The sequence below is a fragment of the Geotrypetes seraphini genome, chromosome 2 (assembly GCF_902459505.1).
Source record: "Geotrypetes seraphini chromosome 2, aGeoSer1.1, whole genome shotgun sequence".
NCBI lineage: Eukaryota > Metazoa > Chordata > Amphibia > Gymnophiona > Dermophiidae > Geotrypetes > Geotrypetes seraphini.
In genome coordinates, this window is record NC_047085.1 from 156,006,934 (window position 1) to 156,032,885 (window position 25,952).

General features: G+C 42.4%; 1 protein-coding gene across 5 annotated transcripts in view; it reads right to left on the reverse strand.

Moving 5' to 3' along the window:
* The window catches only part of PIEZO2 (piezo type mechanosensitive ion channel component 2), a 760,979-nt gene that overhangs the window by 387,639 nt on the left and 347,388 nt on the right, over positions 1–25,952 (reverse strand). For all 5 annotated transcript variants that reach the window (XM_033934096.1, XM_033934094.1, XM_033934095.1 and 2 more), the window contains exons 5-7: positions 21,713–21,875; positions 9,945–10,155; positions 7,762–7,975 (exon numbers count right to left, since the gene is read on the reverse strand). In XM_033934096.1, the coding sequence (XP_033789987.1) occupies positions 7,762–7,975; positions 9,945–10,155; positions 21,713–21,875 (588 nt within the window). The remainder of the gene's footprint in view (positions 1–7,761; positions 7,976–9,944; positions 10,156–21,712; positions 21,876–25,952) is intronic.

The following is a 25,952-nucleotide window of genomic DNA, read 5'->3' on the forward strand; positions in this document are numbered from 1 at the left end:
CTGGCCACTCATCTGCTTGTTTCCAGATTTATGAAGGGACTTTTCAACTCCAAACCTTCGGTCAAACTGCCTCCAGTTGTCTGGGATCTTAATGTAGTTCTCACTAGTTTGATTAAGCTACCATTTGAACCTCTGCCATCTACTCATCTTAAATTTCTCACTTGGGAAAGTGGTCTTCTTGATTTCAGCCACTTCCGCTCATCAAGTGAGTAAACTTCAAGCAATGGCTTCCGATCCACTGATCCGATCGGAAGCCTAGGTGTATACCTAGTGTACACCTAGGTGTAAGTCGTCCCACCTCCCGCCCTTTCCCCCTCCTCTAAAAACGCCTCTTTTTGCTCTATGCGTTTAGAGGCAGGGGAAAGGCCTAAGCTGGTTTTAGATACATCTAAAACCAGCTTTGATTATGGGTACTTGGACGATCAGGCTTTTTGATCATCCAAGTACCCATTTAGGCCACTTTTAAGACATTTTTTTTATTATGAACCCCTTAGAGTATTCAGTTTTCCTTGTACATAGAGGGCTTTGAGAAATATGTTTCGAGCAATTGCCCAGTTCCATATGCATTCTGGAGAGAGCCTGTTCCTCCTTGTTTGTTGATGTAGTACATCGCTACTTGACTGTCTGTATGAAGAAGGAATACCCGGTTGGAAAGATTCTCTTGAAAAATTCTTAGAGCATTCCGAATTGCCCAAAGCTCTAACAGGTTGATGTGGAATGTCTTCTCCTGAGCAGATCATAGACCTTGTGTCCTGAGACTGTCTAGGTGAGCCCCCACCCCCAAGCATAACTGGACGCATCCGTTGTGAGTACTTTCTGATGTGGAGGAACATGAAATAACGGACCCCAGAAAGATTCGATGCATCCATCCACCACTGAAGGGATTGACAAAGAGGTGAGGTGACTGTGATCTTTGGAGATAAGTGATCGAGAACTTGAGACCATTGAGATGCTAGAGTCCATTGAGCTGTTCTGAGATGAAGTCTAATAAAGAGGGCAAAATGAACGGTGGAGGCCATGTGACCTGGTGACCCATCATCTGTCTGGAAGAAAAGCCAAACAACAGCTAGTGTGGTTAAAAGGTGAGGTTAAAAAGGCTATTAGAGCCAAAAGAGCAACTTAAAAAAAAAACAATGAAGAAAACAGGAGGCAACTTAAGCACTGGAAAATTAGATGCAATGCATTGATAAGGAATGTTAAAAGAATTTGAAAAAAAGTTTGTTGTACAGGCTAAAAATTCATAATAAAAACTTGTACAGATACATTAAAAGCAGAAAGGCTGTGATGAAGTCATTTGCATCGTTATATCAAGGAGTAAAAGAGTCACTCAAGGAAGATAAGACCATACTGGAAAGACTAAATTTTATAATGGATGTGCATAGTGGAGAGACCAAGTGAACATAAGAGAGTAAGAGTTGCCCTACTGGATCCGATCAATAGTTCATCCAGCCCAGTATCCTATTTTCAACCGGGGCCAATCCAGGATATAAGCACTTGGTAGATTCTCAAAAAGTAGCAAGATTTCATACAATGTAACCACAAAATATATAGTGGCTTTCCTCAGCTCTAACTTAATAGTGGTTTATGGACTTTTACTCCAATAATGTGTTTCCTAGTATAAACACTTTTTAACCCAGTTATATTAAATATTTTTACCACTTTTTCTGGCAGTGAATTCCAGAGCGAAAAAATATTTTCTCCTATTTATTTTAAATGTGCTACTATGTAACTTCACACAGCATCTCCTAGTCTTTATAATTTTTGAAAGTTAAAAAATTGGCTCACATTAACCATTCCACTCCACTTAGGATTTTATAGACCTCTGTCATAGTAGAGGATGACATGGGGACCTTTTACCGCGGTAAACCATGGTCACCACAATAAATATGCAGTAATGGGGACATTTGCAACTGGTTTATTCCAGGAATGGGGACAGGACCTTTCACCGCCTCGTAGAAGTGATGAAAAGTCTTGCTCCTGTGGTAAAATTGCACCCGTGTCAGACTCGGCATCTCCCCCCCAGCTCCTCTTGGGCCTATTTTACCATGCCACGATGAAGACAGAAGGAACCCAAAACCAAAGCCTGAGACCAATGTGATTTGAAGAATAAAATACCAGGTAGAAAAAAAACGTATTTTATATTTTGTGATTAGAATATTTCAGATTTGAAATATGTATCCTGCTAGAGCTGGTATTGGACATAACTGGGAACCGCAAAGCCCAGGCTGTGCTTCTTTAGCTTCTAGCTGGCTTAGGACTCTCTCTCTGACCAGGGGGCAGTTGCTCTAGTTGCTCTCCCCTAACACTATTCCTTCCATGTGTGACTGAAGTATTCTGTTAGCTTAATTTTTCTATGTAGCATTCTGTAGTAATTTGGTTTATTCAGTTTTTACAATAGTGGAGGGGATATTTGTGAAAGGGAGGGGAGACAGGGGTTTTGTTGATCCTTGATCTGTATTAGTTGTGTTTATAAAATGACAATTGTTCAAATAGTCTCTTTTTATGCTTTAATAAAATAAGTTCAGCATAAAATCATGACTATTCGAGGCTTGTGCGGGTGGGATCTGACAGTTTGCAGGACGGGGACAGGGACTGAGCTCACGGGGACGGGACGGGAACGGTGATAAATTTTTTCCCTGTGTCATTCTCTATATCATAACTCACTTCAGCTGCCTCTTCTCTAAGCTGAAGAGCCCAAACTTCTTTACTTATATGAGTCATTCCATCCTCTTAACTATTTTGGTCATCCTTCTCTGAGCCTTTTCTAGTTCTACTATATTTTTATTGAGATGCACTCTCACCAAAGAATGATACCAAGCCATTATGATATTCTTTGCTTTATTCTCTATTCTTTTCCTAATAATTCCTAAGATTCTGTTTGTTTGGTTTTTTTAAGGCCATCACTACACATTTCAATCTTTACTAGAGATGGCAAACAAAAATGAGCTGAAAAAATATGAAATTGTGTGTGTGTATGTGTGTGTGTGTGTGTGGGGGGGGGTATTTCCCTCAATAACGCCCACGCTTCCTAAAAAGTGTGCACTCTTTCCACATAGCTGCCAAAAAGAAAAATGCCTGAAAATCCCAATGGGGTCCTTTTACCAAGCAGTGTTAGAAAGTGGCCTGGAGTAGCCCAAATGCAGTTTTTTCTCAATACTGAGGCCACTTTTAGTGCTGCTGGTAAAAGGCAGCTTATCCATTTTTCCAATAATGGCCACAAGCTAATTTTCCCAATAGCAAGTGGTCATTAGCATGTGAGCTCCTACTGCCACCTATTTTGTAGGGAGTAAGGACTCACATGCTGACCACATGCTAAGTACATAGGGGCTGATTCTATAAATGGCGTCAACTGCATGTCAATCATGCTTTGGCGCCATTTACAGAATTGTGGCTAGCAACGCCTATGTAAAAATGTAGTGGCTTTTAAAGGCCTACATTTCAGGCACCTACATTTTTGGAGAATCTCGCATAGCGGCACCTAACTCACACTCCGCCCATAGAAATGCCCACTTAGGCGTTAGGCACTGCTAAGCACATTGCGATAGGCACCACCGCTCCCATTCAGTTCTCTCACCGTCCTGGATCGCTGCAGATAGTGGAAGCATAGCTATTCCTATACACAGACTCATGATCTTTGGCTAGGCCACGCCCCACCTCCTCTATGCAGCTTCATATGTTTTTAAGATTCTCTTCTCCTATTTTTTTTTCTTATTTATACCTATTGTACTCTCCCCTCTATGTAAATTTTAACAAATAATGCAACTGTAACTTTCCCCTTCCTTCCTTCTCAATCATGTTTGTCTAAATTTGTTTTGTCAACTGTCCAAATTAGTAAAATTGTATGTATTACCACAATCTGCTGGTTTTTAAATTGTACATCGCTTAGAAATTTGTAATAAGCGATACATCAAATGTAAATAAACTTGAAACTTGAAACTTGAAACTTCCTATTTCCTCAGAGGCAGGGTGCAACTTAGCCAAAGGTCGTGAGTCTGCATGTAGGAATAGCAGGGCTTCCATTATCTGCAGCGAACCAGAGGGTGAGAGAACTAAATGGGAGCGGTGGTGCCAGCTCGAGGGCAAAAGGAAGGAGGGTCGGTTGGGGGATAGAAAGGGGTACTGCTAGCGCTGTAGATAGAAGAGGGATGGATGCTGCTGGATCAGAGATGAGAGAGATGGTGCCGGCTTGGGGAAGGGGGGGGGGAGAAGAAGAGCTGCTTGGCGCTGCAGTAGATGATGTGACATCATTAGAGCAGTATATCAGACCCCCCTGACCTTCCTGGGCCCGAGGCATGTGCCTTTAATCCAACTCTGCCCACTGGTTAGTACAAGTGGCCTGCAAAACCTGGCAAAGTGGGTTTAATTATCATTGCAGTTCCTTGGGACACTAGGCAAATCATTTAACTTTTCATTGCCCCAGGTACAAAATAAGTACCTTTATATAATACGCAAATTGTTTTGACTGTAACCTTTACCTTTCTTATATTTTAACACCTCTGGTTTAATGCTAGGTATGTTTTTTAAAAAATCTACTTCAGGTTTAATGCAATGTATCAATTTGCTGTTTATATATATAATTAGCTTATTAATATGAAGTACAGTGAAAATTAACATGAAGTTAAAAACACTTTAAAAATGTTACAAATATTTTTATTGTAGTTTTACAAGGTCTAGATGACAAATCTCTTCTTTCATATTTCACATTTTACATTCAGGCCTCAAGATGGCACCCCAAATCAAATCTAAGATTAAGTGTCAAATAAATAAATGAAAAAAAATAAATAAAAACTAGGGCCCTCTTTTACTAAGCCACTGCAGAGGAATTCTATGAGCATTGAAGCAGCGTTAACTTAGTAAAATAATAGCCAACCTTAATGTTTTTTCAATGCAATATTTTTTCTATTTTGGAAAATATTGGAAGTAGACATCGCATAAAAAGAACAACAAAAAATGCAATGTTCTTTGAATACAAGGGGATGCTGAAAAGTTCTCAGCCCAACCAACCAATTTCCTAAATTCTGAGCGATATTTTGCCACTGTATCTGAAAAGAGTGTTATCGTATTCCATTAAGTGTCAATTTGCAGAAGCAAAATTCTATGTTTTGACATTGTTTCAGATCATTGATTGAACCATATCCATGCCATTCTCTTTGTGGTTGGGCTGAGAACTTTTCAGCACCTCCTCGTATAATAGAAAATCTAAGCACTTGACACAGTGTCACAATTGTGCAAGTCAGTATGTCACAGCCATACTGTATGGGCAATGTCAAAGCTTGAAAGTTGGTTGTATGACCAGTGAATTCACACTAGTTTCTCATAACTGCATACTCAAGAATTGACTACCAACATATGATTAACTTTCTTTCAACTTCAATCTGTCAGCTTTAGACTTGACGCATATACAACAGAATTAAAATATATATTCTAACTTTTGAAGGTGCTGGACATTTGGAATGGTACTTTAATTAGAATATCAAAAAACTAGTCTTTAAGCCCGTTATATTAACGGGTGCTAGAATAGATTTATGTGTCTGTCTTTCTTTCTGTCTCTCTCTCCTTGGCCGCTGTATGCCTGTCTGTCTTTGTTTTGGTGTCTGTCTCTTTTAATCTGTCTCTGTAGCCCCTGTCTTTTTTTTCTGTTTGTCTCTCTCTCCTTGTCCAAAGTTTTTGTTTTTTTTCTTTAAATCTGTCTCTTTAAACCCCTGTTCTTCTGTGTGATTTTTTGACTGTCACCTTCTGTCTATCTCTTTGGCTGCTGTCTGTATTTCATACTTTTGGTCTCTCTGTCTGTGTTTGTTTTGGTGTTTGCCTCTTTGGCTGCTGTATGTGGATTTTTTTTTTCTATGTCTCTCTCTCCTTGTCCACTGTTTTTTATTTGTTTGTTTGTTTCTTTCAATCTTTCTCTATTGCTCCTTGTCTTTAAGGAGTTTCTTTTTTCCCTGTGTGTCTCTCTCTCAGTGTGTTTATGGAGGTATCATATCTGTCACCTACCTTTTATTGTGTAATAATGGAAGTTTCACAGAGTAAATTGTTTGAATTATTTCCCCTCCATTTCCCTTCCCCCACACTACTTTCCTGTGCAGCAGCAACATTTCCCCTAACCCCCCTTTCCCTTCCCGCAGTCTGGCCGGCTCCCTTAGTCCCTTTCCGCCCCTCCTTCCCTTCCCGCGGTCCCGACAAATCTGCGACTCCAGCAGTGTCTGCAGCACTGTACACACGCTGCTTCAGGGCCTTCTACTGCCCTGATTTGGTCTGCCGCATCTCTGATGATGTCATCAGTGACATGCCAGAGTAAATCAGGGCAGTAGAAGGCCCCGAAGCAGCATGTGTACAGTGCTGCAGGCTGCTGGAGTCAGGACCGCGGGAAGGGAAGGGGTGGGGGGGACGGGAATGGCCTATGTGAGCAGGTCGGATCGCGGGAAGGAAGGAGAAACTGATTAGTCTGTACTGCTGACTCTCTGCTGTGCTGTAGCTGGATGAGCCTGAAGCCGCGAGTGTGGGGCCGTTTCTGCAGCCGCGAAGTGGAGAGGTGGAGAGCAGGGAGGCTTGTCTGGCGTGCATGCGCACTCCTACCGCCATAGCCCGACAGAACAGGAATCAGGGAAGCATGCGGTGAGAGTGCGCATGCGCGCTTAGCATTTTATTATTATACATATTAATTCGCATATGAAAACATATTTTTAATTGGCTTTATATAAAATACATTTAATTTGCATACATGAATAGAATTGGGAGAAACCCTGTTGGAGAAAAAACATCTCTACTTGTTTTTACAACTGCTCATTTGTGAAACTGAAAAAATGCTGTCTCTGACATCATAAAAATGACAGATGTTACCTGACAGTTACACACTTAAAAAACATAACTCAGGTCAATCAAAAAAGTTTCTGATAACAAAAAGGTTGTGGCATGAAAAAAAACAAAACAGTTTAGGCTTGGCCCATATGAAGGATGTGAGATGGGTTGTTTTGTTTCTTAGAGACACTGGACGAGTCTTACTGGGCATGAGACCCCTACAGATGAACAACAGTCAGAATGCTTGATAAGAAACTTAGGTAGTTCAAGGCATATGACAGTTGGAACTAAATTAACATAATTTCCAACTAGGCTTTCAGCAAGAAATATACCTCTGCTTATGCTTCAGAAAAAAAAAACCAACTTAGACGCCTAACTTACCCCCCCCCTTTTTTTTTTTTTTTTACAAAAATGTACAAGAGGTTTTAAGCGCCAGCCAGCACTTCGATTGCTTTGCACTGCTCCGACGGTCATACAGTTCCAATGAGTGTCATAGCAGCGCAGAGCATTCAGTGCACGGTTTTGAAAAAGGGGGATTAATTGGCAAAATACCCTTAATATCCTCAATAATTGGTTAAAAATATTTAATCAGGTGATGAACACCTATTGCATGGCACTTAGTGGTGCCTAACGCCTAAGAGGGTGTTTCTATGGGCGGAGCATGACTTAGGCACTGCTAAGCACGATTCTCCAAAACCTTAGGCACCTTAAATGTAGGCCTTTAAAATCTTGGCCTACATTTCAGGCACCTAAGTTTTTACATAGGCGCTGCTTGCCGCGATTCTGTAAACGGCCTCTAAGTGTGACTGACATGCGGCGGGCACCATTTTTCTAAATGTGTCGAACATGCTATTCACGCCACATTTCTCAGCCATTCATTTTCACATATCAGACTACCAAATGGAAACATAATCACAAAAAAATGATGTGCTGCAACCGGAAGCAGTTAAAACAGTTATGACTTACCTGGCATAGTAGTCGTCTGGTGGAATTATTTCTTGAAAGAACTGCAACTGGTATAGATAAAGTCCAATCAAGTGTCCCGCACTGAATATGGCCATTAGCACACATAGGCAGCTGAATATCAGCGGATCAATTATACGGCAACAAGACCACCACGTACACAGTCCCAAAAATACAAAGAAGTATACACCTGAGGTCAAAGATGGTAACATCATACCTATACACATGGAAAAAAAAACCCCAATCAAAGTGAAATTATACATACAGTACTTTAAAACCTTCAGTCTGATAAAATTATTAAGAAAATGATTTACTGAAGTTACAGTACATACAAAACTATGGGCTCCTTTTACTAAGGTGCGCTAGCGTTTTTAGCGCACGCAGGATATTACCACGCACTACGCAGCTAAAACTAACTCCAGCTCAATGCTGGCATTAAGGTCTAGCGCACATGGCAATTCAGCGCGCGCTATTCCGCGTGTTAATGCCCTAACGCAGCTTAGTAAAAGGAGCCCTATGTATGTGTAGAGACAGCAAGGGTTCTGCTCTAAACAGGGGAGGGACATTAGGGTGGGCAGACTAGATGGGCCGTGGCCCTTATCTGCCGTCTATTTCTATGTTTCTATGAGAACTCTAGTGGCTCTACTGAAATACTAGCGTTTGACCTGTAAATAGTCCCTCACCTTCAAGAACAAGGAAAGGATTCTTAACTAGTAAATAGTGGGAGAAGATCCTTCTTGGAGGGACACTGGCTGGTATAAACCCTAACCCTCTTTGTCTTTGGCTCCTGCTATCATACCTTACAGCAAAAGGAAGGCCATTGCCTGGAGAAGACAGGAGATAAGAGCAGTGAAAGTGTGGTGGCAGAGAGCAGAGGCTTATGTATTAACCATTTGGGGTAAGCTAGAATGGGGAACCAGCCCACTACCACGCCTGAGATAGAAAATCAAGGATGGAGCAGCAGGAGGAATTATAGAAGATTAGATCTTGAGAAGCAGGAGGGGACAACGGAAAACAGATGGTGAGTGACTGATGTTGATTTTTGCTTATACCTCTGCATTTACCATTGTTGTTGAAAGTTTGTTGTGAACCCACCAGACCAGAGAGGGAAAAATGCTTGAGTACCTGAATAAATTAATATAAACCATTTTGAGCTTTCTTGGGAGAGCGGTATAGAAAATTGAATGAATGAATGAATTTAAATTTCGTAACTCCTTTGGTTCAGAACCTCATATCCTGGCTTAGACTAATTTACTGTGTGACAGAGAAGTGTGAGTGAAGGGATTAATGGTGCCAATGCATAGTGGTTCCAGCCCTGACCCATCAATAAACAAAAAAATATACAAAAGTAGCCTGCTATAGGGTCTTAGGGACAAAAACTGGGTTAATTAGGAAAAAATTAGTTGCAGAAATGCACCACCTCACTTTTTTCTTTACATAGCAAGTAAGTGCAGATAGTATTGGTGCTTAGAGTCAATTTTTGTAGTAAACCTATCAGAATAAATTTCACAGAGATCTAGCCTGCTAAATGATGTCCTAGCTTGCTAGATCTATATCAATGCCTTTAAATATTTACTAGGAATAATATTTTAATTTTAATTAACTTTTAGAATTTAGCAGCTCAAATTCATAACAGTTCAAATATTGGAGGGATATGATTGGCTGGCTAGCTAACTTAGGGTTCCTTTTACAAAGCCAAGCCAGCGATTCCCATGTGATAAATGTGACGAATCCCATTCAATTCCTGTGGGCTTCATCACATTTGCCTTGCGGGTATCATTAGCATGGCTTTGTAAAAGGATTCCTTGGCCACTCAAAACTACATCTGCTTACTGAGCCAGATATGGCTGTATTCGGGAACCAGTGATCCCTCCATCCCTTCTGCTGTGAAAATGAAAGATAATTTCCCCTGGCAGTCACACAATCCTCTCTCCAGCCCAACAGATATGATAATCAGTGATGTCTCCCTCTCCACCCAACAGCCATCTAATTCCCTATCTCCTACCAATCCTCACCTCCAGCAGATCAATTTTATTGTTTATTGGTCATAGTCAGGTGGATAGTTTGAAAAGATTACCTCCCTTTCCCATTAATATGTGTATTTTTATTTCTGGTGTTAAATTTACCAAAAATGCATTTACTATTTTAATCTGCAATTTTCTTTGAGAGGCAGAAGAAGAACTAACCTGTTATACCAAGTAAAACAATAACTACTACTTGTCCAGCGGTGGTTATAATATTGCCAATAAACTCTTTCAGTTTTGATGCTAATGAGGCAATTTTTCGAAGTATTTTCAATTTTGTGCTTTCTTCGTTTTCTTCATCACCTATTATTCCTGCATCCAAATCTTCTTCATATATCAAAGCATCATCCAGATCCAGCTTTTCTGTTTCTACCTAAATGTATAAAAGGAAACAAGATGAACACTGTTCCTTAATGCTGTAATACATTCCTAGAGAAATCAACTTCCAGATGTGCTAGTTTACAATGCATAACAGAAGCCCGGGCAGGGCAGAACAATTAGGAACCACTGAAAGGTTAAGACCATTTAAATATCTGTTAGAGCATAAGTAAACTCCAATTTAGAGCTGTGTTTTCCCTAGTAAACAAAGATTTAAAAGCATAGAGATCCTCCAGATACCTTCAGCATTATAGCCGTCTGAATTCCTACAAAATGTTGTATTGGAGAGCCAGGATAATACTGCTTCAAATGCTTTTGTATCACTGGTTTCATCATGTATATAGAATGAGGAATTTTAAAATTCTGCTAACATTTGTTCTGAAAACATGGTCCTTGAAGCATGAGGTTTCATTAGGTTAATGTGTCAGACTTAGAGATTAGAAGGCTGTCTGTTGATAGCCACCAGGGTCCAGATTCTGTAAATGGCACCTAAATCGACCCCCTAAAAGTTTCTGTGTTCACTTAGCCCTGCAGCAGAGGCTTTTTTTTGCTTGACTGGACTTTGGTCTTCTTTAACTCTGGGGCCCTAAAGAGTCAGCAGCAAAGTCAGGAGAGCAGTGTCCACTAGTGCTGCCCGATTTCTGATTCAAATTGATTCACTGATTCAATCTGAATGAATTGATTTGAATCAATTTGTTTTATTTTTAATTGGCCTCACTGATTTGGTGACCAACCCTCCTCCCAGGACAAAATGTTTGTTGAGCCGGTTGGGTCCATGTGCCTAAGGCCCCGTCCACAGGAGGGGCCTAAGTCAACTGGGTCAATTCCAGTTGGCCCAGGTGCTTCAAGCCCCACCTGTGGGTGGGGTTTGAGCCACCTGGGCCAATCAGGCCCTAAGGCCAGCCATTCCGGAGATGGCTGGCTTGTCGGACGGACAGGCTTGGCACCCGTCCGTCCGACCAACAATTTTTAAGGTATGGGGAAGGAGGTGGGGGGTGGGCGGGTCGGCGGGTCGGCGGGGGGCAGTCGGGGGTTCGTGGGGGCGCTAGTGGGGGGGTTGCATCGAGGGCAGGAGGGCCTGGGATCCCTCCTGGCCAGATCGGGGGGGAGGGGGGTTGGAGATCACTGGGCCAGGAGGGCTTGGGCTCCCTCCTGGCCCCATCAGACTCGGCGGGGGGAAGGGGGTTGTGGATCGCGGGGCAAGAGGGCTTGGGCTCCCTCTTGCCCCGATGCTGTTGGGGGTTCATGGTGTTGCCAGGCAGAAGGGCTTGGGCCCCCTCCTACCTGATCATAATAGCTGGGGGAGGGCTGATCACTTCAGGAGAGATGGCTCATCTCTCCTGCCAGCGATGGTGATCACCCACCCCCCTCCGAACCACGGCACTTCGGGATGAGGATCGCCGGCAGGGGAGATGCCCTGCCGTGATGCTCACCCCGAAGTGCTGCGGTTTGGAGGGGGTTGGGTGATCACCATCGCTGGCAGGAGAGATGAGCCATCTCTTCTACAGCGAACATTGCAGTAGGGGATAGGCAGGTTTCTGGGGCCACTGAGCTGCAGCAATCAGCTCAGCGGCCCCTTTTCGGCACTTATACCTGTTTTGACTTGGTCTAAGTCAAAATGTATAAGTGCCGACTAGTCAACCTGCTTAAAGTTTTGGTTGTACCTGGTGTACACCTAGGTGTAGGTCGGCCCACCTCCCGCCCTTTCCCCTCCTCTAAAAATGCCTCTTTTCTCTCTGTGCGTTTAGAGGCAGGGGAAAGGCCTAATCTGATTTTACATACGTCTAAAACCAGCTTTGATTATGGGTACTTGGACGATCAGGCTTTTTGACCGTCCAAGTACCCATTTAGGCCACTTTTTAGACGTTTTTTTATATTATTATTATGAGCCCCATTACCTTATTTCCTTTATTTTGGTTTTGGTTTTTTTCATATCTGTATATTACCTTGGACTAACAGGGCCACCACACCATTTCACTCAAGATAAAAAAAAGAAAAGCAGCAATCAGGGCAGAAAAGTAGTCTAGTGGTTAGAACCAGTAGCCTTATAAACTAAGGGCTCATTTTACGAAGGCGCGGGCCTTAACGCGCGAAATAGCACGCGCTAAAATGCCACATGCACTAGCCGCTTCCACCTCCTCTTGAGCAGGCGGTAGTTTTTCGGCTAGCGAGCGCGCTAATCTGTTGCGTGCGTTAAAAACGTTAGCGCACCGTCGTGAAAGGAGCCCTAAATGACCCTGATTCAAATCACAATGGAACTTTTATTTTTAAATACTGAGCTGCAAGCTGAAGGCTATTGAAATGATATACATTTCGATACAGTAGGTCTGAGGGCAAATAAAAAATTAATTAAAGGTAATTGTTAAATTACGTGATAACCAGAACAGAGCTAGTGAAATGCAACATATGTACGAGGGTAAATCAAAAAGTAAAGGCAAATTACATTTAATGGCTTTAATAGAAGTAACTGTGAGCAATTGAACATAGTCCCCATGCAAGACGACTCGTTTGTTGTATTGTTCAATTAGCTTCCTTTACATTATCATGCTTTGACTTTTGCTTTCCGGGTCACAATGATGCACCCATGTCTTGGCGCCATAACAATTCTCTCCAGAATATTCAGATCTGAGTTTCAACCTCCACACGCTGTTGCTTGTGCAGATCCAGTGGCGTAGTAAGGGGGGTGGGGGGAGCGAAGGGACAGTCTACCCCAAGCACTGTCTTGGTGAGGACCCCTACTGCCTTGCACGCCATTTTCCTTCCCTCATACTTCTGTAACATTCCTGGCGCGATCAGCAACACCCAACCTGCTGTGGTGCCAGCGTCAGATCTTCCTCTGACATCACTTCCTGGACCCGTGCCTAGGAAGTGACATCAGAGGAAGAGCCGCCGCTGGCACGAGCAGCAACTCCCCATCTGCTGTTGTGCCAGCGTCAGATCTTCCTCTGACATCACTTCCTGGACCCGTGCCTAGGAAGTGACATCAGAGGAAGAGCCGCCGCTGGCACGAGCAGCAACTCCCCATCTGCTGTTGTGCCAGCGTCAGATCTTCCTCTGACATCACTTCCTGGACCCGTGCCTAGGAAGTGACATCAGAGGGAGAGCCGCCGCTGGCACGACAGCAGGTGGGGAGTTGCTGCTCGTGCCAGGAACATTGCAGAGGTAAAGGGACAAGGAAGCGGCGTGCGCAGGCAGCAGGAGGGGGGTGAAGTGTGCGGAGGTGGTGGTGGAGAAGAGGGTGGGGGAGGGGCGTCACCACCCAGGGTGCCTCTCACTCTCGCCACGTCACTGGGCAGATCAGTAAGCTGTTTGGGAATCCACCATGCGTAGACTTTCCTTTAACCCGAGCCATAATACATTGTGGCAAATGCAGATCCATAGCCGATATCCAAATCTGCAGCCAATTGAGACTCGGTCTCTAATCAAAGCGTCCGCCCTATCAATGTGCTATTGTGTGCACAATGACCTTTGTCAGCTACGTCTGTTCTTCCCACTTTTTACCCACTCGTATGCTGATTTATGGCGCTATGTCCGCACTGAGTCAATATCCGACCGTGAATTTCCGCAGGTTTCACTCCCTCTGCACAAAGAGAGCGCACTACTGCACGTTGTTCTTCGATGGTGCAATCTCGCAATGGAGTGCCGATGGTTCTGGCCCATTACTAAAGACCGAGCGCTGCACTATGTGTGGACGAACTAGCCAACAGGCAATGTGTGAGTGCACAAGTTGTATTTCGCTAGCTCAATTCTAGTTATTGCATAAACAATTGCCTTTAAATTTTGATTCGCCCTCATATTTGTACATCGCCTCTTGGCCAGGTGCAACGGCAAAGGTGTTCTTTGTAATACTTTCCACTTGGTTTAGTTTGATAAAGCTGCAGCCTAATTTATTAGCCCAACTACAACTTGCATGTCAGTTTATTTTATAGTTAGAACTGAGGTCCTGGAGGTTTTTTTGGAAGGGCGGTAATCACCTGTGCCAGGAACCAGCATTATTAACATTAGCTTATTTCAATAATTTGATATAATACAACTTCAAATTTTAAATGGCAATTGGTGGTGCAGTGGTTAGAGCTACAGCCTGTGCACCCTGAGGTTTGGGGTTCAAATCCCACACTGCTCCTTGTGACCCTGAGCAAGTCACTTAATCCCCATTGCCCCAGGTACTTTAGATAGAGTGGGACCTGCCGGGACAGTTAGGGAATAATGCACGAGTGCCTGGATAATTTGTAATCTGCACAGAATTGTAGGATATTCGGAATATAAATTATTTAAAAAAACAAAACAAAACTAGACCTGCCGTCCCTCTTTCTCTTTTAACTTCAAGACAAAATCCCCCCCCCCCCCTAACACACACACACACACACAAAATAAAAGCGTTTTTATACCCTAGGAATAACAAACACATGCATTCTCTCTCTCTTCCTAGGATGTGATGGAAGCAAACCAAGTTATAATCTCTCCCCCATGGGAATCTTTAGCACCAAATATAATACTGCTATGCAGTTATTGTCATTGAACTTTAATGGACAAGAAAGCAATACATTCTAAAGCAATTAAACAATGCTTTAGTATATATTTACAAACTTCCTCTCTACTAAAGTGTATTGAGAAATTACTCTGTCTTGCACCTGTCAATCTTTTCTCCTGTTTCAGAGCATTAAGAATGCAATGCACTGCTGGGAAGATGTCTGCAATGATTGAAGTTTCTGTCTCTTATATCAAATGAAATATGTATTGAATGTAGTATAGATGGCCTGGGAAATCAATCTCTGTCTGTGATAACCATGTCCATTAAGGGGGTCGTTTTACTAAGCTTTTTCTGTGTGAAAATAAAATTTACAAATGACATATTTTACACACAAAAACAGGCTCTTATACAATTGTGCATGGGTATTTGATAAGACTGCTCCTACCTTTATGAACTCTGTGAATAGGAATTCCTTGCAGTGCTGTTTGGGAAGAGATCTGATGTGCACCTATATGTTGTAAGATGCATGTACAGAGTAAACATACATTAAATTTGTGCAAAAGCTTTTGCATGCTACTGGGAGGGGGGTTACTGAAGGAGCCTAATTTAAAGGCACAGTTTTGTACTGTAGAAGCAAGATATAACACCAGGAAATAAAGTAATCCAAAATAGAAGTTCCAAGGTCTAGTAATAAAAATATGTCTCATTGGCTACATTTTGAATAAATAAGCCTGTATTGTGGGATTGGGGGGGTTGGGGAGATTGCTGTTGTCCATTTTAACCATTTAAATTCCATGGATGGAGAAAGAGCAGGGGGAGTCTGATGAGGGGGCAGTTTTCTTTAGCATATTGGGCAGGGGGAAGAAGACTTGGCTGCCTGTTCAGGCTCAATGTAAATTTAAAATGTATATGATTGTTTTAGGATAATTCATGCAGAAGGAGAGAAAAGCAGAGAAGAGAACAGGAGAGGGGAGGAAGGAGCAAGAGAAGGCAGGAGAGAGCAAGGGGCATCGGCGAGAGGTAGCTCCGCCCACCTCCCAATGTCATCCACCGGAGCTCCTTCTTAAAAGGGGAGGGGCCAACGGAGCTCAGTTAAACAGGATTGGGCAGGCAAGCAGGAGGCAGGAAAGGAGAAGGAGAGAAAAGCAAAAGGAAAGAAAAGCAGATAAGAGAACAGGAGAGGGGAAGAAGGAGCAAGAGAAGGCAGGAGAGAGCATGGGGCATCGGAGAGAGGTAGCTCCGCCCACCCCCAACATCATTCACCAGAGCTCCTCCTTAAAAGGGGAGGGGCCAAAGGCACTTAGCCATTCGGCACACATTGAAGGCAAGCGTTAAAGTCACTCGCCTTAGCAAGAGCGCCTTTGTGAAGGGCCTTAAAAATGGACGAGCAAAGATGAAGCACTAAGGAAGGACACCTACACAGGCAAGTACCATAAAGGCAACAGGACAGACAAGCAGTAGATAAATAAACATAGTAGTAGCAGAGGGTAATCACAGCAGACACAGAGGACATACACAAGCAACAGGGGTAGCAGGTTTAAAATCAAGAAAAGGACTTCACGGTAACACCAAGGACGCTACACAGATTCCTACATACTGAGAAGCCACTTCAGACGACAGACCGGCAAGCGGACAGCAATGGATGCAGCAGACAGAAGCAGGATGTTGAGCTACCCAGTTTTCTGTACCGTTTGCCATATATATGACTACCTCCCCTCTGGAAGGTGGTCTTATGTATGCACTTGATGCGAGGAACTGGAGGGCCTGAAGAAGCAAGTCAGACTTCTGGAGGGCAGAATACTGGAGCTAGAAGCACTTTGAGCACTGGAAGAGGAGGACAGAGAGGCAGAAAACTTAATGACAGAGGAAACCATTGAGGAAGAAGTCAGGAAGTTAGAGAAATTCATCGAACAGGCATACAGGGAGGCCATGGAAAATCACCAACAACAGTGGAGCTGCCAAGATACCCCTACAGTGAGTGAGGACAACCACAAGGAATATGAGTCCGGTGCAAGCTAACGCCAGAATGAGGGAAGATGGAAGTACACAGAGGACACGGACCTATGGCTGGAGAGATGGTCATATACCAGGGACATGAACCTGCAGCTAGAGAGACAAGAGATGATAAAGAGGACAGCAATCATCGTGGGGGACTCCATCATCAGACAAGTCGACAGCCACATAGCAGGAGGAAGACAGGAACGGCTGGTGACCTACCTACCGGGAGCCAAGGTAGAAGATATAGTGAGCCGCATCAACAGGATCATCGACAGCATGAAAGAGGAAGATAAGGTGGTGGTGATCCACGTGGGGACAAACAACGTGAGCAACAGGAACTACAGCAGGGAAGGACCAGTTCCGGATGCTAGGAGGGAAGCTGAAGACCAGAACGCCAAGGATGGTGTTCTCAGAGATTCTGCCCATGGCCGACAAGAAGAGGCAGAAGGAGCTGCAAGCAGTCAATGCATGGATGGGGTTCTGGGAGAAGAGCAAGCTATTCAGGAAAGATGGACTCCATCTCAGTGGAGACAGAACGAGGCTATTTGCAAGCAACATCAAGAGAGAAATTGAGAAGTTTTTTAACTAGGAAGAAGGGGAAAGCCGACAGTCGACCAAGAGTTGATGATTCAGGAACCGGTATACCCAGAGGATACCATGCAGGAAGATAGCGGGGAAGACTCACCGGATCATAGGCAAGACAGAAATCCTGATGGATTGAAAGGGACACAAGAGGGAAGGAAACACAAGAAAGAAACAGGCCACAAACTCAAGTGTATGTACACGAACGCAAGAAGTCTAAGGAATAAGATGGGGGAATTGGAAGCTATGGCACAAAAAGATAATTTTGACATCATTGGCATCACAGAAACATGGTAGAACGAGGAAAACATCTGGGACACTGTGCTACCCGGATACAAGCTATACCGCAGAGACAGAGTGGGTAAAAAAAGGTGGGGGTTTTGCTCTATACGCCAAAGAGGGAATTGAGTCTACTGGAGAGAACACGCCGGAAATGAAAAATAAGGTAGAATCTATATAGGTCAAAATTCCGGGAACAAATGGAACGGAAATGAAGATTGGCATCTACTATTGACCCCCAGGGCAGTCCGAAGAAATTGATGAAGAAATGACGGATGAGATTAAATGCAACTGCAAGGGAGGCAACATAGTTATCATAGGTGACTTCAATTATCCGGGGATATACTGGAACCTAGGCACCTCCAGCTGCAGTAGGGAGACCAAGTTCCTGGATGCTGTACGTGATTGCTTCCTAGAACAACTTGTCAAGGAAAATATGAAAGGAAATGCAATTCTGGACTTAATTCTAAATGGACTACGAGGACCGTCACAAGGTGTAGAAGTAGAAGGGACACTGGGAAGCAGTGATCACAATATGATCTGCTTCAACCTGGACATGGGGGCAAAGCATCGATCTAGAACGATGGCCATGGCACTGAACTTCCAAAAAGGTAATTACGAAGGGATGAGACTCATGGTGGGGAAGAAGTTTAAGAAGAGGATAAGCATTTTAAAAATGCTAGAGCAAGCGTGGTCCCTTTTTAAGGACACAGTCACCGAGGCGCAAAATCTATATATACTGCGTATCAACAAGGGATCCAAAAGGAAAAAGAACAAGGAACCGGCGTGGCTCACTGTAGTGGTGAAGGAAGCAATCAGACACAAGAAGGAATGGAAAAGGTTTAAGGAATGGAAAAGGTCAAAAACGGACAAAAATTGGAAAAGCACAAACAATATCAAAGCAGGTGCCATAAGGTGGTAAGAGGGGCCAAAAGAGATTACAAGGAAAAAATAGCCAAGGAGGCAAAAAAACTTCAAGTCGTTCTTTCAATATATTAAGGGGAAACGACCCGCAAAGGAAGTGGTGGGGTCGTTGGATGACCATGGAATAAAGGGAGTGCTAAAGGAGGACAAAGGCATCGGCAACAAACTGAACAAATTTTTTGCATCTGTGTTTACCGAAGAGGATGTACATAACATACCGGAAGCCGACAGGCTATATGCAGGAAACGAAGATGGGAAACTGACAGGGTTGACAGTCAGTCTAGAAGAGGTAAGCAGGCAGATTGATAGGCTTAAAAACTATAAATCCCCAGGACCAGATGACATCCATCTGAGGATAATCAAGGAACTGAAAGGGGCTAAAGCTGAACTGCTTCAACTAATAGCCAATCTGTCGATCAAATCAAGAAGGGTTCCGGAAGACTGGAAAGTGGTGAATGTTACACCAATCTTCAAGAAAGGTTCGAAGGAAGATGCAGGAAACTATAGACCGGTGAATCTGACCTCGGTACCAGGAAAGATGGTACAGGCGCTGATAAAGGACCGCATCATTGATCACCTTGACGGACACAATCTGATGAGGACCAACCAGCATGGCTTCAGCAAAGGAAGATCTTGCTTGACGAACTTGCTGCACTTCTTCGAGGGAGTAAACATGCAGATAGACAAGGGTGACCTGGTCGACATTGTATATCTGGATTTTCAGAAGGTGTTCAACAAGGTTCCGCATGAACGACTATTTCAAAAAATTGTGAGTCATGGAATCGAAGGTAAAATACTCATGTGATAGGAAACAGAGAGTGGAGGTAAATAGACAATGCTCGGACTGGAAATGTGTCACAAGTAAAGTGCTGCAGGGTTCGGTGCTTGGATGGTGTTCTTCAACATATTTATAAACGACCTGGAAATTGGTACGAGTGAGGTGATTAAATTTGCCGATGATACAAAGTTATTCAGAGAAGTGAAGATGCAGGAGGATTGTGAAGACCTGCATTGTGACATAAATACGCTCGAGAAATGGGCCGCGACATGGCAAATGAAGTTTAATGTGGATAAGCTTAATCAAGAAAGCAATAGGCGTTTAAGATCCAAGCAGATCAAGGCTGTAAACTATAACCTGTTCTGAGCTCTTTGGGGAGGACGGGATATAAAACCAAATAAATAAATACCTGGGGAAAAGGAGTGGAAGTGATTTGCCCAGGGTCACAAGAAACTGTGCTGGGCTTGAACCAGCAACCTCAGGGTGCTGAGGCTGCAGCCCTAACCACTAAGCCATTAGTATGTGATGACCTTAAGGTGGACAAACAGGTTGAAAAGGTGACGGCAAAAGATAGAAGGATGCTAGGGTGCAAAGGGAGAGCTATGGCCAGTAGGAAAAAGGAGGTATTGATGCTCCTCTATAAGACTCTGGTGAGACCTCATTTAGAATATTGTGTACAATTCTGGAGTCCACACCTTCATAAATATATAAAAAGGATGGAGTCGGTCCAGAGGAAGGCTACTAAAATGGTGCGTGGTCTTCGTCATAAGGCATATGTGGACAGACTTAAAGATCTCAATATGTATACTACGGAGGAAAGGCGGGAGAGGGGAGATATCATAGAGATGTTTAAATACCTACGTGGTATAAATGTGCATGAGTCGAGTCTCTTTCATTGGAAAGGAAGCTCTGGAATGAGAGGGCATAGGATGAAGTTAAGAGGTGATAGGCTCTGGAGTAATCTAAGGAAATACTTTTTTTCAGAAAGGCTGGCAGATGCGTGGAACAGTCTCCCAGAAGAGGTGTTGGAAACAGAGACTGTGTTTGAATTCAAGAAGATGTGGGATAGACACGTGGGATCTCTTAGAGAGAGAAGCAGATAATGGTTACTGCAGATGGGCACACTAGATGGGCCATTTGGCCTTTATCTGCCATCATTTTTCCATATTTGTATAAATTGTTTGCCAAAATATTTTTACCTGAGGCTTTTGAACAGAATTTTCTAACCTTGAAAAATGGGTTCAATCAAAACTGACCAGCGAGAGCTGAAAACTTTGATTATACTGATTGGAGCTTCAATTTTATTTTCATCCCTGAAATCACAATCGAGAAATTTTAGGAAAAATCAGTACATAGAATATATAGAGACTCTTTACTTCACACTAAATTTATATAAAGGTTTTCATGTATTATTTTAATGTTTCTCTGAGGTCCTCTGTAACAAAGTCCTACTTTTACTGCTGCTCATAAGTTTCTATCAAGAGAGGTAGGCTGGCTGTAGTGTTAGTCTGAGATGTTAGGTACTGAATTGGTTTAGTTAATACTGCCAGAGGTTTTAAGAATTGGTCTCAGTTTATGTAACTGTAAACCAGTTAAAGTATCTAAAGTCTGTGTATCACTCTTATTGTAGACAGTGACATGTGAGTGTACTGTAATTTCTTTTCTTCTCCTGCAATTCCTCTCTCTCATGCTGTCTTTATTTTTTTTCATTCGTTGTGTTTTCTACATACCTTTCTTTCTACATTTAGCTCTTTCAAAATTTCAGTATCTTCCCTGCGCGCAGCTTGCAAGCCAATCTCCCATACAACTAACTCCACAATGATGCTGGTGGTAAGAGGGTGGTGTACACAGACGTTAGGGGGGAATAAGAAATTGCAGAAATGTATCCTTCACTCACATGCTATTGCAGGCTGGAAACAAAAATGATTACATCTACCCTTAGGTTATAATTTTGACAAACTGTGCCTTCTAGATCAGTGTTCTTCAACCTTTTTACACCTATGGACCGGCAGAAATAAAATAATTATTTTGTGGACCAGCATCGGTCCGCAGACCGGCGATTGAAGAACACTGGGCTAAGTTGTGGGCCAGACCCTGCCCATTTCTACCCAATCTCCACCCCAGACCCTGCCCCCTTAGTCCTAATTGTAACACTATTTTTTCCATTCATCTTTCATATATACACATAATATAATCTTATTAACAACGCATCGATCGCACCGCAGACCAGCAGCTGAAGAACATAGTTTTGGGCCTGGTGCACATGCCAACCCTGTGGATCGGCAGGAAATTTCAGTGGACTGGCACCAGTCCATGGACCAGTAGTTGAAGAACACTGTTCTAGATCATTTTGTTTCACTGTTTGATTCAAATCCCCCTCCCCCCTCCCCACACCCCTTTGCTTTGAGAAGCTTGTACTTTTTATAACTATTTCAGTAACTTAGAATCACATGCAATAAAAGTAACAGAAAATGGATTAAAGACATCTGCAAAAGAAATAAAACATAAGTATTTACATACCAATTCTTCATTTTCAAATTGTGTGTTGTACTGTGCTGCTTCTTCTGTGACTGGACTCTGGATAATGTTCCTGCAGACCAGCCATGTTGTTAAGCTGGCAAAGAACATTCCAATATCTGGTATAAATACTCGGATCCCATTGCCAGCATCTGCACCTTTTACACTGTAAGAAAAAGGAAACTAATTTGCCTTCATTTGACAAACAAAAGGCCCAATTTGATACAGTGTGCCTAAGTCAAAAAAGGAATGCCCAAATGGAGACGTTCATAATTTCCAGCCTGTTTCATAACAGGCTTGCTGAAAATGAAATTGTTTTGTAAATGACATACAAAGCAGCAGTAACAATGACTAATATGGCTATAGTGTGACCAATCATTTTATATTTTTTTAAAAATCATATTAATAAAAGTGCAGTATCACTTGGGGATTTGTATTAAGGATGCCAGTTCGATCTAGATTTACCCAACAGGTTGACACAGTCCTGGGTTTACCCCATTGCATGCAGGAACTTGTAGTTTTGTTTTTCTTATGGAATGCACTGGGAAAATCAGAAAGTCCAAGCATGAAATGGGGTATAGCTAGGACTGATTCAACTCTGTCAGAGAAATCTGGATCCAGTTGGCAAACTATGTATGTGCTGGCAGCTAAACATAAATACAGATTTTACCAAATTTGCATATCCAAGGTAATTCAAATATAAGGAACCTAGCTCAAAAACTCACATTGCATATTATTTTTGAGATGGTAAGCATAATCACCCACTCAATCATTCCTCTAAAGCACAGGTCAAAATAAGCAGTTGACACAGTATGTATGCTTTGGGGAGATTTTCTGAGGTACAAATGTTTTGTCTTTTCAAAATAAGAAACACGTGTATACTTTTAAAGCCATCCCAAGTAATGCCCAGAACACCTTCACCCTTGAAATCTGTGCATGTCATAGGTATGCACATGCATGCAATGATCTCTTTAAAATTTCTGTTAATAGATGTAGCTAACCTTTCCAAAATGACTCCCAAAATGTTCTGCTAATATAAGACTAATACAGGGATCTCAAAGTCTCTCCTTGAGGGCCGCAATCCAGTCGGGTTTTCAGGATTTCCCCAATGAATATGCATTGAAAGCAGTGCATGCACATAGATCTCATTCATATTCATTGGGGAAAACCTGACTGGATTGCGGCCCTCAAGGAGGGACTTTGAGACCCCTGGACTAGTAGATCCACATCACTTCAAAAGGAGAAACAAGTTGCTCATATGGAATCTGTTTTGTGTATGCTTACAGTACTAATCAAGGAAGAGATCTGATTGTAATGTTCAAGGAAACATAAAAACATGATGGCAGATAAAGGCCAAATGGCCCATCTAGTCTGCCCATCTGCAGTAACCATTAACTCTTTCTCTCTCTGAGAGATCCCACGTACCTATCCCAGGTCCTCTTGAATTCAGCCACAGTCTCTGTTTCCACCACCTCTTCCGGGAGACTGTTCCAAGCATCTACCATCCTTTCCGTAAAAAAGTATTTCCTCAGATTACTCCGGAGCCTATCACCTCTTGCATTTGTAAACGTGAACTAAAACATAAGGTTGCCTGACTTCTAATTATGTGTACTTATTTAAACACCGAGATCAATATTTCTTAGAGGCAGCTGCCACAAAGACAGGCTACATATAGTAAATAAATACACCCCACCCCCACTTTTTACAAAACTGCAAAAGCAGTTTTCAGCGTAGGCCAGCGCACTGAATGCTCTGCACTACTCCCAACACTCATAGAGTTCCTACGAGCATCGGGAGAAGCGCAGAGCATTTAGCATACCGGTATGCGCTCAAAACCACTTTTGCTGTTTGTAAAAGGGGTGGGGGTGGGTTAAATAAATGGCTTATATGCTTTTATGCAGAGTTTTTGTCTGTCTATCCTTTAAAGAAGGACCCTGAATATGCCACAACTACTGCTAATCATTCTGAAGTGCTGCTAGAGGTACACAGTGCTGTGCATTAAACATGTAAGAGACAGCCAACCAAAATTTAAATGAATAAAATATCCATTCATTTTCAAACATCTTGTATGATCCTATTTAAACGGTTAAAGTCATCTGAATAGAGCTGAACACTTGCACTGTCCACATAAATGTCATGTCTTCTGCCCCTTCTCCCCCTAAATTCATATCTTTTGGATGGACACAGAGAAGAGCTGTGAAAAGTTATATGCTAGTCAGACCCAAATAAATGTCTATTGTGGACTTTCAGTTATTTAAGCCTCCACCTTGATTTATTGCTTCCACAACTTCTAAGAGCAGGGTATAAACTTAATTATTCCAAAGTACATGGTAATGTTGCCATATATAGAGAGATGGATAAAAATAGCTAGATAGATATATGTAATGTAATGTAATGTAATGCAATGTAATGTAGACATCTATAATGTATATTTTGCAAAGTTAATGGAAAATTGTATAGGCTTGAAAAGCTGTGCCTACTATTGATGCTAGCAAAGAGCTATTTTCATGCCAGTTTAACATACCGAATTGCACATTGGCGAGTAAGCAGAATAAATACTAAGAGCTCGAGATAGTTGAAGTGAAATAAATATATAAAAACATCCTCTGATAAATTATTGCAAGCTTCTGTACAGTTGTCAGGCTATTAAAACGTCATTCCCCCCTGCCTCTTTGTTCATCTGTTCACAGTCATAAAGATTAAAAGCTGAGTGCCTGATATGATGCTTGCAGTAATTGGAAGCTAATCGGATATTGGATGATTTCCAGTTTGGGTTTTACCCTAAATTCTGTACTGAGACATGGATGATAACTGCTATTATTACTAATTATTTCTATAGCACAACTAGACATACACAACACTATACAACAAAACACAAAAGAAACAGCCCCTGCTCAAAAGAGCTTACAGTTTAGTCTAGACATACAAACTGGATAAGAAGGTGCATCAATACACTGTGCTGAGGCGGGGGAATTAGAAGGAATGATAAGACAGATAATGGTGCTTAGAAGGTGGGTTGGAGTTTGGAATTGAATACTGCCAGAGACGGAATCTGATGTATCAAGTCAGGTAGTTTGTTCCAGGTACCTGGTGCAGCAAGGTAGAAGGGATGAAGTCTGGAGTTGGCTGTAGAGGAGAAGGGTACAGATAAGAGAAACTTATTTGATGAGTGGTGTGCCCGCAGGAGGGAGGGGGCAATGTTGGGAGAGATGAGCGATACTGATGAGTTGTGGAGTGAATACATTTGTAGGTCAGTAAAAGGATTTTGAATTGTAAGTGGAAAAAGATAGGGATCCAATGAAGTGACTTGAGGACAGGGGTAATGTGGCATAGCAACATTGATGGAATATGAGGCATGCAGCAGAGTTCTGAACAGATTGAAGGGGAGCGAGATGGTTTAGCGGAAGACCAGTGAGAAGTAAGTTACAGTAGTCAAGGTGAGAGGTGATGAGGGCAGAAAGGAAAGGTCTGATTTTAGCAATATTGTAGATAAAGAAACAACAGGTTTTGGCAGTCTGCTGGATATATGAAGAGAAGGACATAGATGAGTCAAAGATTGCCTCAAGGTTGCAAGCCGACAAGACAGGTAGGATGAGGGTGTTGTTCACAGAAATAGAGAACAGGAGAATAGGAGAGACAGGTTTAGGTAGAAATATAAGGAGCTCAGTCTTGGACATGTTTAATTTTAGATGGCGGTGAGCCATCCAAGTAGCGATGTCAGACAAGCAGTTTGAAACTCACAGCTGAATGTCTGTTGAGATTTCAGGTATAGAGAGATAGACCTGCGAGTCATCAGCATAGAGGTAATACTGAAAGAAGTATAGATGGAAAAAAGAAGGGGTCCTAGGAGAGAACCCTGAGATACACTGACCAATAGCAGGATGGCTCATCCACATCATTTAAAGACTGTTAATATGAGTAGTTGGCTCCTAGGCTTGATTTAATCAACAAGATGAACTAACTAATTGACAGGTCTAGAAGAGCAGCAGGATTCTTGAAATCCAAGATCAAAACCCTTGATTAGTGTTGAGTTATACTTACTTTTGCAATATATGTAATCAAGGGATACAAAAATGTGAAAATTTATATAAGACAGAAAAATTAATAAAAATACAAATAAGAAGTGTTCTAATTATTTGGCTTATGTTGTAATGCTATACTCCAAAATTGGCTAATACGCCTAATCCCTGGGGAAGAAAAAGTCTGAGGAAATGAGGCAAAACTGCAAATAAATGAAATAAAT